Source organism: Centroberyx affinis, unplaced genomic scaffold, assembly GCF_046629955.1.
Source record: "Centroberyx affinis isolate AG114_WGS23_722 - 3 ecotype Tasmania unplaced genomic scaffold, CSIRO-AGI_Caff_v1 ptg003413l_1, whole genome shotgun sequence".
Taxonomy (NCBI): domain Eukaryota; kingdom Metazoa; phylum Chordata; class Actinopteri; order Beryciformes; family Berycidae; genus Centroberyx; species Centroberyx affinis.
In genome coordinates this window covers 205139-220000 of record NW_027281391.1, presented here as the reverse complement: position 1 = coordinate 220000, position 14862 = coordinate 205139, and the positions used below count along the sequence as shown (strand labels likewise).

Sequence of the window (14862 nt, the reverse complement as noted above, 5' to 3'; positions counted from 1 at the left end):
TGTGTATGAGACTATGAGTGGTGTGTGCGTGCGTGGATGTGGATGTGTTGGTCTGTGCATGTGTGGCCCATGCTGTGTCGGCGTGTGCGTGTCTACAGTGTGTGTGTGTGTGTGTGTGTGTGTGTGTGTGTGTGTGTGTGTGTTTCAGCCCTGACAGCCAAGAAGCCTCAGCAGCATCTGACGTGGCAGCTCTTGCTGTTTTCAGTCCAACTCTCTCCTTCTGGCTCACTTTGCTGTGATACTATCTTTTCATACGATCACATGTTTATAAATGGCGACTGACTGGTATTTCATATAAGACCGGCTTCCCCTTCGGGTGCATTAGCATGCGGCACATCACTATTCAGCGAGGAAATAAGAATAATAACGCGCTGCCAGCCGAATATTTATGACAGTCATTATGTTTTTTAAAGGACAGCGAGCCATCCACTTCTATTATAAGTGCTTCTTTTTTATTATTTTTTTCATTTAATGAGACAGCAGGAAAGCTGAGCGGGATGCAGAGTAGAGGAGAAAAAGGAGAGGAGATTCTGGCAGGATTCAATCCCACGCCAGCAAAGGGTACATGTGCTTCCAGATGTATTTCACTTACCTACTACACCACTTCTGGGCACAACTGTGAGTGATTTTGAAGTAAAAAATACGCCAGATGCAGGCTATTAAGTGATTATCACTCATGCTATTACCATATAGTGTAAAAAAGTGTTTTGTTTGAATAAAGCATTTTAGGCCTATATAAGCAATAGGGAGGCCGGTAATTGCTTTTCACCTAAATGTCCCCGCTTTTTCATAATGTGAGGAATAAAAAAGTGTTGTTGGAATAAATATAAACCTAATTTGGAACATGTATCGTGACATGCAGCGCCGTGCGTGTTTTCCTCTCCCTTGCCTGTTTGTGAGGTGCCTTTTTATCGAGGTGGGTTTCCTCCATTTTATGTCCCTTCTGAGGACATGTACTTATGGCTGTCTGCCTGCGGTGCTGCGGCGCTCCTGAGGTCGCGGCGAGGTGGTAGTTTAGGGCCGGGGAGTCAGCGAGCGCGGTCGCCCGAGGAGATAACTGCACACGCACACGCACACACACGCACACGCACACGCACAGACACACACACACACACACACTCTCCCAGAAGACGCCTGTCTGCGCCGTGTGTCTGGCTCTCTTCCCCTGGCCCTCGCTGTCGGACGCGAACTTTAAAAAAGGAAAGCGCTGGTTATGAGATGAGACGCTTTTCCAAAACGATTTAAGTGTTTCCTCTGCTGCGAGGGACGTGTGCGCGCTCGTGTTTATGTGTTTAGGCGTGTGTGTGTGTGTGGCTCTAAAGGCTCTTTGTTTCATGCTTCTTGTATGTGTGTGTGTGTGTGTGTGTGTGTGTCCTCTGTTTCTTCCGGCCTGGCATGGAGCTGGCCCTGCAGGGGACGCCACTCAAAAAATGGGCAGGGCGACCTTTAACCCTTACACTGCCAGCCACAGGGGCAGGCGTAACCTTTTCCCCCGCCGCCAAAATAAAAGCCCGTCTCGCTTTTAACCCCCCCGCGCCCCCCAACGCTGTCAAGCGTAGCGTAGATTAAGACCCGGCTCCCGCGGAAGCCATTTGGAACAGGCACCTTTTAACCCCGATGGGATCAGAGCGGGATAGGAGCTTTCCCACCCGCTCTTTAACCCTCGCGCTGCAGACGAGTCGGAGCACCCAGGCAAAGGCCCAGCTCATATCATGCCACAGGGAGCGGGCACCGGTTAACCCTCGCGGTGCCAGCCCGGCGCAGGCAGGCCTCCAGCTCACGCGATAAACGGAATTCAAATCCGCAAGCTTCAGCGTTCCTGATAGGGAGCTCGCTGATGCGGAAATTGGACGCTAACGGTTTTCCATCTGCAATGCCACTAACAGTTTTTTTTTCTTTCTTTGTGAGACCTTTGTTTTATTCTTTTCTTTATTTATTCATTGGCAGGGAGACAAGATACAGATATTATTTTATAATTAAAAGTCAACACACTTTAACTTTAATTCACTATCATTCTACCTGTAGATTTGTCAATTCAAATGACTTGTACTAGAGATTTTACATGATTCAGACGTGCGCAATGAGAAATGCGATACTGAGATGGTATTTGCTCCATTCAACCCTTTTCACACACAATTATATCTTAATTAGATCCTACATTTTAATCAATAATCACTGTTGTCAGGTGAAAACCCTTTATCTCTAAAATATCTTTTTAGAAACTAAGAAAAACAGACTTGTTGTTAGCTTGACGACGATGCATTTTTGAGTTTATCCAATGAGTTTGGAAAGGGTTTGACATTGATCGATTTTCTAATCCTATTGCGCATATAACCCTCCAATTCAAGTTAAAACATAAAAACAAATCATGAAATTGAACAGCAACGATTATATCCCCATGAAAAGGATGTGTGATGTTAGTTTGGGACAGCGCACATCTTGTGTTACTTTTCAAAATGACGTGTAAAAAATGTGCTAAAACGTAACCTGATAACCTGCTGTCCCAAACCGATGCACCCCTTGCTATACATTCCTGTGTGAAGGGAGAGCAATTGTAACTGTGCAGTCGGGAGGAGGATCCTGCCACCTGGCTTCTCCCAAATTATACATTTGATCCTATCATGGTGACAGATGCTATAATGGTTATACAAATTACCGTGTATAAAGATAAAGTATATTTTTAAAGGGCGAAATTTACTGTTATAGGCTAACGCAGAGCAGTTGCAGGGATTCATCATGGGAGGAGTTCTCTCCCTTTAAGGGAAGTGCTGGAGCAAATCTGTGTTGATACTAGCTATAGTCAAATGAGCTATGTGGGTGGAGAGCCATCGCCTGCCAGGTGTGTGTCTGTGTGCGTGTGTGTGCGTGCGCGTGTTGGAAAGAGGGGGAGAGAGAGAGAGAGGGAGAGAGACAGAGAGAGAGAGAGAGGGAGGGAGAGAGAGAGAGAGAGGGAGGAAGGCAAAGGGAGTTTCTGCACTTGCCTGTCTGGCAATGGCGAAGGAATGAGTGTACAAGTTTGAGTCTGGTTGAGTCAAGCTGTGTGAGAGGGAGGGAGGGAGGGAGGGAGGGAGAGAGGAAAGGAGGGGAGAAGGAGTTCCACAGTGAAAGAAGAGCGGGGAGGGAGGGGGGGGAGGAGAGGGGAGCGCGAGATGCTAGAAGATAGATAGCGATGGAGATAGAGAGAACGCACACACACTTGCCCGGACTGAGAGAGGGTGAAACCGCAAACACCGGAGCGAGGGATGGTAAAAGTGCAGCGACAACAATATGGTTTAAAAAAAAAAAAGGAAAGAGAGAGAGAGAAAGATCGCGGACCAAGAGGTGAAAAGAAAGAGACGAAGGAACGGAGGGGTAGGGGGGGGTCGGACACAGAATGAATGTGTGAGTTGGGCTAGTGGTGGGGCATTTGCATAAAGGGGTGAGGGCACTCTGCCCGGCTGCGGGGGGAAAAAGGTTGGCATCTCGCCTCGCCGACTGGCAGAGCGAGGACCAGGGAGGAATAAAAGAATGAAGGGGAGAGAGAAAGAGTGAGAGAGAGAGAGAGAGAGAGAGAGAGGGAGAAAGTCTCTCAATAGTGCATCTCTTGTGTGTACGGAGGAGCCCAGGCCCGGGCTGCTGGCAAGAGCGGAGGGCAGAGGAGAGATATCGGGTTCGATTATCTGCCTGATTCCTGCCTGTATTTGCGAACCCACAAGGTTAAAAAAAAGCCCCGGGCCCCCTCGCCGCAGCTGTGGGCCGGGCCTATAGCCGGTGTGCCGCCGTTGGCATGTGCTGACTGGAACGCCGCGTGTAGGTGTGTGTGTGTGTGTGTGTGTGTGGACTCAGATTGAGAGTGTGTGTGTGTGTGTGTGAGAGAGAGAGAGAGAGAGAGAGAGAGGGGTGTGAGACGGACGCTTTCCTCCCCTGTCGTTAGAGCGGGGAAGCTGCCAGGCTGCTCGTGCACCGCCGCCACCCCCCTCCTCCTCCTCTCCACACACACACACACACACATACATACACGCATATAGGCATGCATAGACACTCGCACGCATTCACACACACACACACACACACACACACATCCACCCCGAGTGTCACGCACGCACTGCCCACTTGACCTTATCAGGAATGGCCGCCCTTGTCGAAGGGAAATGCTGTACATTCAGTTTTGCTGCAGCGTCCAGGCAGAAAATACCACACCAGCAGTACGTGTGTGTGTGTGTGTGTGTGTGTGTGTGTGTGTGTGTGTGTGCGTTTGGGAGGGGCGGCTCAGCTCGACGTATCATCTGTAGCCACTGTGACGCTAGAAACCCTCGTAATGTAAACACACATACTGTACACATGGAATATATGAGTTCACTTACACACACTGTATGCCCACATGTAATCCTATATCGCCTATAGCTTCACTCACATGCTGAAATGGTTGTATCAAATCATTGTTTGTCAGTCAAACAGCGGCAGAATCTCCTAATTTAGTTTGAGCTTTATGATTTTGCCCAGGTTTATTTATACCAATATCCCTCAAAGAGCCTTTCTTTCTAATTGGCTGCGCTGTTATCAAGATCACCGCTCAGTTTAGGACTCATTAACAGAAGTTAAATGTACGATATTTGACATTCAGTTCCCACAGTGCATTTTGGTATAAGCAGTGTATAGGCTTTGAACAGTTGTCACCAAAACACCCTACTGCAAAGTGAGAAAAAGCAATATATTCAACAATTGATGATCACAAAATGTATTTTTTCGGCTGTTAAAATTGACGTTTGGGATCTAGTTCCTTGTGAGGGTTACAGTTAAGTTTAGAATGAACTTTTTAAGGTGGAATTCTGGCAATTTGAAGCCCTGCAGATCAGCCAGAGAGTCACAGAAAAAGAAGACATGCAAACCTCAAGAAAATGCTAGTTGAATAAATTTGGGAGACTTGGAATGAAAAGCAGAAAGCCCTCGATGTTATCTCTGACGTGCTTACATTCGAGGCCGAAATAGTCTGCCGGTGCACAAATTTTCGAAAGCATATTTGAGTATAATTTTCCCCAGGTCTGCCGTCGTGTCAGGAGCCCCGGCTCGCTATCAGTCCCTGTGTCTCTGGAGCTGTTTAAAGCACGCCCGCTCTGTCTTCCTCTCTCTCCGCCTCATGCCACAAATGGCTTCCAGACTTTCACACATAGTAATGCTTCAGTGTGTAAACAGGCGTAATTACAAACGATGCACAGACACACTTTTAACATCAATCTGCGCCGATGGGGGTGGGTGGGGAGGAAAGTTTTTTTCCTCTTCCAGGGAATAGAATGGATGAATAGGTTGGAGCTGGATGGAAATGGCAGCACTGGCAGTGAACAGAAGAAGTTCAGGAGGAAGATTTTTAAGGGGGACGGTGTGTGTGTGTGTGTGTGTGTGTGTGTGAGAGAGAGAGAGAGAGAGCTTGAATGAGAGGCTGAAAGAGGAAGAGAGAAAGACACTTATTTTTTTTCTATTTGCATGAGAGTTTCCAGGGGAATAGTAGTTCATGTCAGCCTGTCCTTACTTCTTCTCTGTCCCTGAGGCTTGTGAGGTTGCTAACCCATCACCTCTTAATGGCAGGGTGTTACTCACCGCCAGACTGGCCCGCTCTGTGCACCTTACTTTTCCTGCGCTCCTCCTCACGGGAAGAAAACACGGAAACTTGGCTCGGGCCGTAGAAACTTTTTTCTCCTCCTTTTTTTTTTTTCTCCTCTCCTTCCTTTCTTTTTCTACACAGAGTGGACTAAAATGGCAGCATGCCTGTGCTGCATGTGAAATGCTCCGAGGTCCCTGTTTTGTGCAAAGTTTAGAGGAGTGTGGTGAGGTTTTTTTTGTTTTTTTTTTATTTTGTATTTTTTTTTTTTTTCAATATTTGATTTATATGCAAGGCACGGACAGTTCAAGAAACTTTGCACAGATTATTCTAGGACATGAGTGGTCCAAACACACACACACACACACACACACACACACACACACACACAGAAGGAAAAATAGCTCAGGTCTCTCACACTCTTTCCCTTACATCACCACACAGTACCTGTCAATATGTGATTTTACACAGCAGATGTCAAAGTTAAATGACATGTCCTAACACTATATAGCCTTCATTAGCTCTGCAGGTTTAAAAAAGCTACCTCTCTCTCTCTCTCTCTCTCTGTGTGTGTGTGTGTGTGTGTGTGTGTGTGTGTGTGTGCATGTGTGAGCGTGTGTGTGTGTTACCATCACCTGTCACAGGAGCGTCTTGATCGGATCAGGCGTTTCAGAGTTAGGAAAAAGCGCATGATTGGGACTAGCCTAATTTAATTTCCTCCGACAAATCTGGCCTGCACAATCAAGTTCTTGGAAGCGGGTTTTCCGAGTTAAATTTAGGATTAGCCTCTTCCTTTTCAGTGACACCAGAGCTGGCTGAAACAAACAGCGCTGCTGAAGGAGCGCAGCAATAATGCCTGCATGGCTTTCCTGTTCTTCAGCTAATTTGAGAAAAAGAAAAAAAGACTATTATAATTATTATTAGCCTATTGACAGTGGATATAGGCTATTTTCTCATTATTTCAGTTTACACAATTCCTATGACCATACAGTGACTGTAACAGTAAAAAAAAAATTAAAAGTAATTGGATTTCATCACTAAATATTTAGATTTTGTTTTATTAAAACAGCCACAATTAAATATTTCGATTAAAATGATATTTAAGCCACAATTTAGATTAAATGCTGTCCTTTTGTTTTAAAACGAATTTCATATGTGCACATTAAAATTAGGCCGAGGGCCTGTTGTATGCTTCACTGCATTGTTTTACAGAGACAACTATTCATAGGCTTTAGATTTTGGAAATGTTTCTTAGGCTAATTTATGTTTGCAGGAAAGTTTTTAAATTAACTCCTTAGACTGTCAAGAAATTCAGATAATTTAGTTCATGTTGACGGTAATATGACAATAGCATGACCTACTATAATATCAGTAGGAAACACGTATGAGGTGCGTTCATTCATTTATTCTATTTTAAATGAACAAAGCCTATTGTAAGGTTATTTACTCACTCAGCGTGGATTTTTTATTTTTATTTCATTCTATATTATTTATTTTTATTTATTTATTTACTTGCTGGAATTATTATTTAACAGTGTGTTAATTGGCAATTGATCAGTTTAATTATTTCAGTCAAGATAATGCCTAAAGTCTAAGTGTTGTTCAGGATTTGCGTGTCTGCAACCCATCAGACCACTAAAAGGAAAAATGTAATGCCGTGCTGACTCACAACCAAGGCGTCCTCACCAAGCAGGATGTGGCAGCAAATACATTTATGATCTGATCTTGCTCACCCACATTTCCAATCTAGATGTCCGCACTTAAGAATTTATTTGCATAGAGTAAGTAAATGTCACATATTGTGTAGGCTAAGTAAGGCCTACACCTATTCACAAAACTATGGTAAATAGGCCCAGGTTCTGTTTTTATCTGTGCAAGTGTAAGACCCGGGGAGGTACTGGAGGGTGAACCTACCTCCATTCAGTCTACCACCTTTTTATTGAACTCACCTCAAAAATGTTTATGAGGTAGGCCTAAATTCATAGTAGGCTACAGATAATAAGCAGCATCAAACCGAACTGTCTTCTATGTATAGTCCTTTAATTAAAACAAAAATTTAAAAAAACACATTAATGCATTTGTGCTTATATATTTCACCCACCTTTTAATATTCCACCACATCCCTCCGTCAACTTTTATCTTACCAGTTTGACATTTAGGATTAATTTTGACCCATTCAGCTTAATGTAGCCCTGGCGGGACAGACAGACAGCACACAGCCTATTTTGACTAGCAGAGTGGATGCTGAGCCGCTCTGGACGTCCACATATTAACTATATTGAGCAGTTTTACTGACAAGAACGAGACAGTTTACTTATTTTACCGGACAAGAAACACAAAGAGAAAAGCAGAAAGACGTTACAAACACCGTCCATCAAAACCAATCCTACTAGCTGAGAAGGAGAGCGGCGTTAGCCAAAACTGCACGGTAGGGAGAGATTATAATTTACTGGTTTTAACGGTGACTGAGGCATTTTCCCCTCGGTAAGGGTTTTATTTTTTTTATTTTGTTTTAGAAATTTAGGAAATTGTGGAAGTTTTGGAAAACAAGCTATAGGCCATTTCATGCTGAGGCCATTGTGAGAGAGCATTTTTTGCTCCATTTAAGATAGAGACACTTAAACGCGTGCAGGCTGGAGAACTTATTTTAGCCAAAGCTACGGCTTTAATTTAATTGGGTTTTGTTTTTTAAAATAGTCTGAAGGCCGTTCGTTTAGTTCATTTTCAGCGTTAGGGCTGCCGTGAGCGTCCGCAAGTAGGTGGACCTTTTTTTAAAACAAGGATTAGCTTCCCATTTTAACAAATGTATTTTTAGACCATGTTATCCGGTCGTATAACAGTAATGTGTGTTTAATTGTAGCACTGTCAGACTGTTTCTCCAAGTGACCTGTTAAACTCCGCAGTGAGCCTGCAGCCTATGTTGGTGTGATAACGTGTGATTTTATGCAAAGCAGTGGCTGTTAAGTCAGTTTGATAGCCTATAGCTTATATAAATAGCTCCTGGAGATTTGGGTTTAAATCAACAATAGGCCAGGTTTTATATGGGCTCCCATTCTTTTCCTTTGTCTCTCTTTTTGGCAGTTGCCACCCCAAGCGTGGCCCTCTTCTTAATAAAAACTGTGGTGGTTTTCATTTCTTTCCTCCTCTCTCTCTGTTATACCCCGGGCCTGGCTCTGTCAGGCCAGGAGGGGAGATTGTCTTGCCCAGCCTGGCGAACAAAGGTCACCGTTTTTAGAAAGAGGGAGCATGGCATGCAGAGATAAGATGAGCTCCCAGTCCAACTATTGCAGAACAGATACCTACACAGTCCAGAGGCCGAGGCCCGCAGCCCTGCCACCTCCCTCCCTGCCCAGAATAACTTTGGGCAAATAGAACAAACCTTCCCTAACAAGCTAAAAGAAATGTGGGTTTGAAAATTTATATAAATTGGAGGCATTAAATGGTAGGGTGCCACATAGACTCCTTTCTTGGCCAAAATCATAAAAGATTTTGCCTCAGCTGCAAATTGTGCACAGACCTTGGTGATTCATGTGTAGCCTTTTTTATGCTGCTGTATATAATTTTGCATTCGGTCCAGTTTATGATCATAATAGGCCTGGCAGCGGATTTAACTGATTTTTAAAAAAAATGAGGCTTTGTTGAAGGATTACGTTTTTATATACAAATAGTATTTGGTAAATAATATGGATTAAATTGTAGATTCAAAATCCTCTTTTCATTATATGAAGAGTTAATGAGAGTTTTGTTACTGAAAAAAAATGCAGAGCTGGAAGCACAAAAGACAAATATGTTGCTAGTTTGAATGGACAAAGGAGCGGTTTGGATTTCCCTGATAATAATCTTGTTTATTATTATTTTGCCGGTTTGTGATTGCGTGATGATATAGAGGAAGAAGACAATAATATTGGAGTCTTGACAGCTGTTGGACACGTATCGCCACTCTCCTTCCTCTGCTTCCCGCTCATCAAAAAGTCCAGCTCCCTTTAGTCTTTCCAAATAAGTCACCAACACACCTCAGTCATTATTCCTCAAAAACAGGAACAAACACACACATCCGCTTTACTCTAAGTCCATCTCCTCATGTTCCCTTGCCCATATTTTTTTTCCCTCCCCACCGCCATCTTCTCTCATTCCCACATTTTTCACATGTTCCAGTGTGGCTGTGTGAGGCAGGCGTATGTTAGCATGAGCAATCGGCAGCCGGCCCGGCTCGGCCTGGTCCAGATGGGGTCTACATCACCCCTCCCCTAGTGGTAGCAGCGAGGAGCCAGTCAGCCAGCCAGGCAGCCAGCTAGCCAGCTACCTATCCATCCAGTTAGCCAACCAGTCATTCACCCAGCCAGCCAGTCGTGCAGCCAGTCAGCCAGCCTGCCAGCCAGCCTGCCAGCCAGCGGAGCGGCCAGTCGTCCAGGCTGTGGCTCCTCTGTCAGACGGGGACAGGGGGAGCAGGCCGGGCTAAATCTGATGGTCCTGGGAGCCAACCAGAGGACTCTGGCCTTTGTAGGGTGTTCACACAGACAGTCCGTCCCACTGCACAACGGGGGGCTTCAACCCACAATCAAATGGCCGGGCCCTCAACTTCGCCAGAATGACAAGTTAGCTTTTTGTAGCTGCCCGCTGCTTCCATTCCAGTTTTGACAATGTCTCTGTAATTCCTTTGAAGCTGATTGACTGATTTATGTAATTTAGACGGCACAAATGACTAAATGTGTTTTTATTTTTGTAAACTGGAAGAATGACATTTGAACACACTTCTAATGAGAAGAAGATATTTATTTCATAACAAGCCAGCACCGAGACATATCAGTTTTTTGACAAATATATCACATTATATCAAATTGATCCTCAGTGAGTACTTCATTTCCTTTGTGTCTCGGATATTTTTCCCATGGAGCAGTGGGCACAGCTCGTCCCGCTGAGGTCACGAGGGTCAGCCAATGAGGACGAGACACAGTGCTTGCCAGGGCAGCTATGAACTCCCTCGCTTTCTTCTGCTGTCCAGTCCCAATCATGTTTTATTGTGTACTTTATAATGCAACACTTGATGAAAATATAGGGAATTTGCATGCTGTGACAGGAAACTACAGTGTAGAAAAGAGAGGAGCTTTTCCCCAGTACAAAGAGCAGCATATTTGACCGATTCTGAAAGCATTAGGCTGAGCTTTCTGAATCACAGGGAAGGGGTATAGCCTATTTTTGGGAGATTTAATATCCGCTTGCCTTCATAAACAGCTTAACATGTATAGGCTACTTACATGAAGATCTCCGCCGCAGCAGTTTCAGTTGTCATTGTCCACTGAATCCTGTCTCTCACGCGCAAACCGGATTGCTCTCTAATTTGGTAACAGAAACTTTTAATGTGTTTCTGTGTCTGTGCTGTTGGGGTTGTTAAAAAAGAGAAAGAGAGAGAGAGAGAGAGAGGGCCAGTTTGGATGTGAGAGTGCATTTTGAAACAGGAGAGCATGTTTTTGGATGGTATTTTTTGTTGGGGGGTAACGGGCTCTCCCCCCCCCCCACCCCCACCCCCCCTCTCTTTGTTTGTGTGGTAAATCCAGGAGCAGCTGCTGGTCTGAGGGTCTAGTGGGATTTTGGGCCTGTGTTTTCTCATGCCATCCCGTGCCAAGGTGGTGTAACGCGAGCAGAGAGAGAGAGAGAGAGCGCGGCAGAGGGAGGGAGAGGGGGGAGTTGTTTCTAGAGGGGGAGGGGGGGGGGGTGCAGTTGGAGAGCAAGCTGGTTTGTTGGGATGGTAGTGACCGTGCTGGTGACGAAGGCGGAGGGGGGGGGGGGGGGGGGGGCATGGGGGGGTTGTAGAAGGCGGGTGCTGTCTGGATTGGATGCATGTAAAATTAATATCCTCTGGACTTTGCCTTTGCACTAGATTGGAACTTGTCTATTTGGCTAATGACGTGCCTTCTGCCTGCGCCACACACAATCCCCGTCTCTCCCTCCCTCCCTCCCTCCCTCCCTCTCGCTCTCTCTCTCTCTCTCTGTCTCTCTCCACTACCAGCCACCAACCAACCAACCAACCCCCCCACCACCACCCTCTACCCCTCCCTCTCCCTCTGCCATCTCTCTCTTCCCTCCCTTTCAGTGCTGGGAGCGTGCGTATTGGCTGGGCTGTTTGAGACTCGGTGCCAAATAGGTGGGCCCTCTGCGTGTTGGCACAGACTCAGTCAATGGTTAGAGAAGGAAAGTGGAGAGGAAGAGAGAAAGAGAGAGACAGAGTTGGAGAGAAAGAGGGGGAAAAAAGAAGCTGCACTCGGGTTTGCCAGCGGTCGTGCACACTCTTCCAACATTGATTCGGTCCTCTTGTTTTGTTTTGTTTTTTTTTTTTCTTCTTCTCCTCCGTCCGCACCCCCCCTTGTCCGACTCTCTCACTCCCTCTCCGTGAGTCTTATGCAGAGCCTACAGAATTGAACCAATAGCACGCGCCGCTTTGCCAAGCTTTTTTTTTTTTTTTTTTTGTTTTCTCATGAAGATATTTTTTCCTTCACATTTTTGCAGGCGAACAAAGAGGCTTGTTTAGGTTTTTGACAATTTTGTCCTCTTTTGCTGAAATATTTGTTTTATTTTCTTCGTGTGCATGCAACTCTCATCTTTTTTTTTGGAGAGAGATTGTTGAACTTTCCTGCACTCTCCTTCTGTTGTGCTCTTGAACAGCACCTCTCCAGCAGCTCCTGCTACAGTACCTCCTGTGTTCCTGTGCTGGTATTACACTGCACCCCCTTGGCCTGTCTCCTCTTTCTCAGCTTTTTCCCCCCCTGCTGCTTTTATTGGACAGTTTCTCAGCCTTCCTCTTTGCTTATTTTTTTTATTTTTATTTTTATTTTTTTTTTATTTTTTGCGTCGCTCTTTTGTTTTCTAATATTATTCGCAACATTATTTCCAGCGCCTTTTGACTCAGCAATCCAGTTACTGAACTGGTGGTGCATTTTTAGGTTTCTTTTCAATCGGCGGGGTGAATTTATGATGAGAGAGCAAAATGGTAACTACCATGTTATACTTTTATCTTGTTTTCTTCACTTGTGTTTTGTGATAACTGTTGTTATTGGGTAATTTTGAGTGTGGACGCAATTGCATAATTGGACAAATAACGTTTTCTGTAGTATTTCTACCATATGATTGTTGGCTTTAATTCTAATAATTAGAATTTGGCATGCGAGTTCTTGCAAATGGGTTGGCATGCATTATGGTATGTGTAGTAGTGTTATGAATCTGCAGCATATTTTCTAAATGATTATCATTTGTATTTTTTCCAGCTTTAGATGTATCTCCTAAGTAAAAGCTTTTGTAGAATTTAATGCTTTTTATTTTAGATTTGTAGTGGCTAAATGCAAGTCTTGCAAGACTTTTATTTTTATATAACACATTTGTTTGTATTGTTTTTTTGAGACACATACAGATTTATCTACAATAGTTTTATGTGAAGAAAACCACTTCAGTAGATAATTTGTTTTTCTGTCTTGTCCCTTACCTCTCAGCCTCTCAGTATTGTGTTGTTTAGTGTTTTGTGAAGTGTGTGCTTCAGTGTGATGTCTCTGTGTTAGGTTGAGAGTGTGAAGCGTCTCTCTCTCTCTTTCTCTCTCTCTCTCTCTCTCTCTCTTTCCCTCTCTCTCTCTCACTCTCTCTCTCTCTCTCTCCCGGCGCCTCTCGCTCATTCTCTCCCTCCGCTCCCACAGAGCAGGCGCCGCTCCTCCATGCTGCGCGCCGGTGCTAACTGCCTCTCCTCTCTCTTCCCCTCCTCACCCCCGCTCCCTCTCTCCCCATCCTTCTCTCCCCCGTTCTCCCCCTCTCTCTCCACCGCCTCCTCCTGCTTCCCCCCCTCCTCCCTCTCCTCCTCCGCCCTCCCCCTGTCCTCCTCCCTCGTTCAGGATGAATTCCACCCCTTCATCGAGGCCCTGCTGCCCCACGTCCGCGCCTTCGCCTACACCTGGTTCAACCTGCAGGCCCGCAAGCGCAAGTACTTCAAGAAGCACGAGAAGCGCATGTCCAAGGAGGAAGAGCGCGCGGTGAAGGACGAGCTCCTGGGGGAGAAGCCAGAGATCAAGCAGAAGTGGGCCTCGCGCCTGCTGGCCAAGCTCCGCAAGGACATCCGGCCCGAGTTCCGCGAGGACTTTGTGCTCACCATCACGGGGAAGAAGCCCCCCTGCTGCGTGCTGTCCAACCCCGACCAGAAGGGCAAGATCCGCCGCATCGACTGCCTCCGCCAGGCCGACAAGGTGTGGCGGCTGGACCTGGTGATGGTCATCCTGTTCAAGGGCAGCCCCCTGGAGAGCACGGACGGGGAACGGCTGGTCAAGTCGCCCCAGTGCTCCAACCACGGCCTGTGCGTCCAGCCGCACCACATCGGAGTGTCCGTCAAGGAGCTGGACCTCTACCTGGCCTACTTCGTCCACACGCCAGGTATGTGGCCTACTGGGCACTGGAGGCTAGTGGGGAGGGACACCAGCACATGCATGCATGCACACACACACTTTGTACATGCCGTGTGCATGCGCGCATAGATGTGCACACACATTTGGATGTTCATATGTAGATTGTGCATAAACGTACACACACACACACACACACACACACACACACACACACACACACACACACACAGGGGCACATGCGTACACACCTAATGGGCTGACACAAACATACAAATACACAAAGATACGTCGAAGTGTAGTGAGTTTGACAAACGCACACCAAAAAGGTAGTTAAAATTTAGGAGAGCATTAAGTCTATGTTACCTCACAATTTTAGGTAAAGATTGAGTTTTGTGTAATTAATTTTAAAAGTATTTATTTGACAAAAAAATACTGTGCACCATTCAACATCCAGCTATGAAAACCAAAATGAAAATAATGGTATGTAGATTTACTCTTGCGTTTAATTTCACCCAAGTGCTATCTTGGTGAATAGCAAATAGTTCTTTTTCTTTTTCTTTTACTTTTTCTTTTTCACTACTTCTGGGTGTTTGTTTACATGACAACATAATAACAACAGTAATAAAAAAAGAATAGGTGAGTGTCTGTAAAGGGCGTTCAGCCAGCATGCCTTGGCAAGTACGTGTTCACGTTTGTGAGCGAGACGTTTTGTGGCTCTGTATATAAGCATGTATTTTGTTTTTATAGGAGAGGAATTGCGTGCCTGTGTGTGAACGTGTGTGTTTATGAGATGATGCTCCAACTGTCAAATTGTGTGTTTTTTGTGTGTATCAGCGAGAGTCTCTGTTTATGAGATTGTACTCAGAGTCTGTCGATGTGTATGTGCCGGGATAAGGCCATTGTAGCCAGGGA

At 45.4% G+C, this 14862-nt stretch overlaps 1 protein-coding gene across 5 annotated transcripts in view; it reads left to right on the top strand.

The window, feature by feature from the left end:
- Positions 1-14862, top strand: part of nfixa (nuclear factor I/Xa) — a 101347-nt gene that overhangs the window by 12588 nt on the left and 73897 nt on the right. For 4 of the 5 annotated variants that reach the window (XM_071539142.1, XM_071539144.1, XM_071539145.1 and 1 more), the window contains exon 2: positions 13447-13978. In XM_071539142.1, coding sequence (XP_071395243.1) covers positions 13447-13978 — 532 coding nt within the window. Of the gene's footprint in view, positions 1-13272; positions 13979-14862 lie in introns of those variants that run through there. The other variant, XM_071539141.1, reaches the window with a different exon arrangement.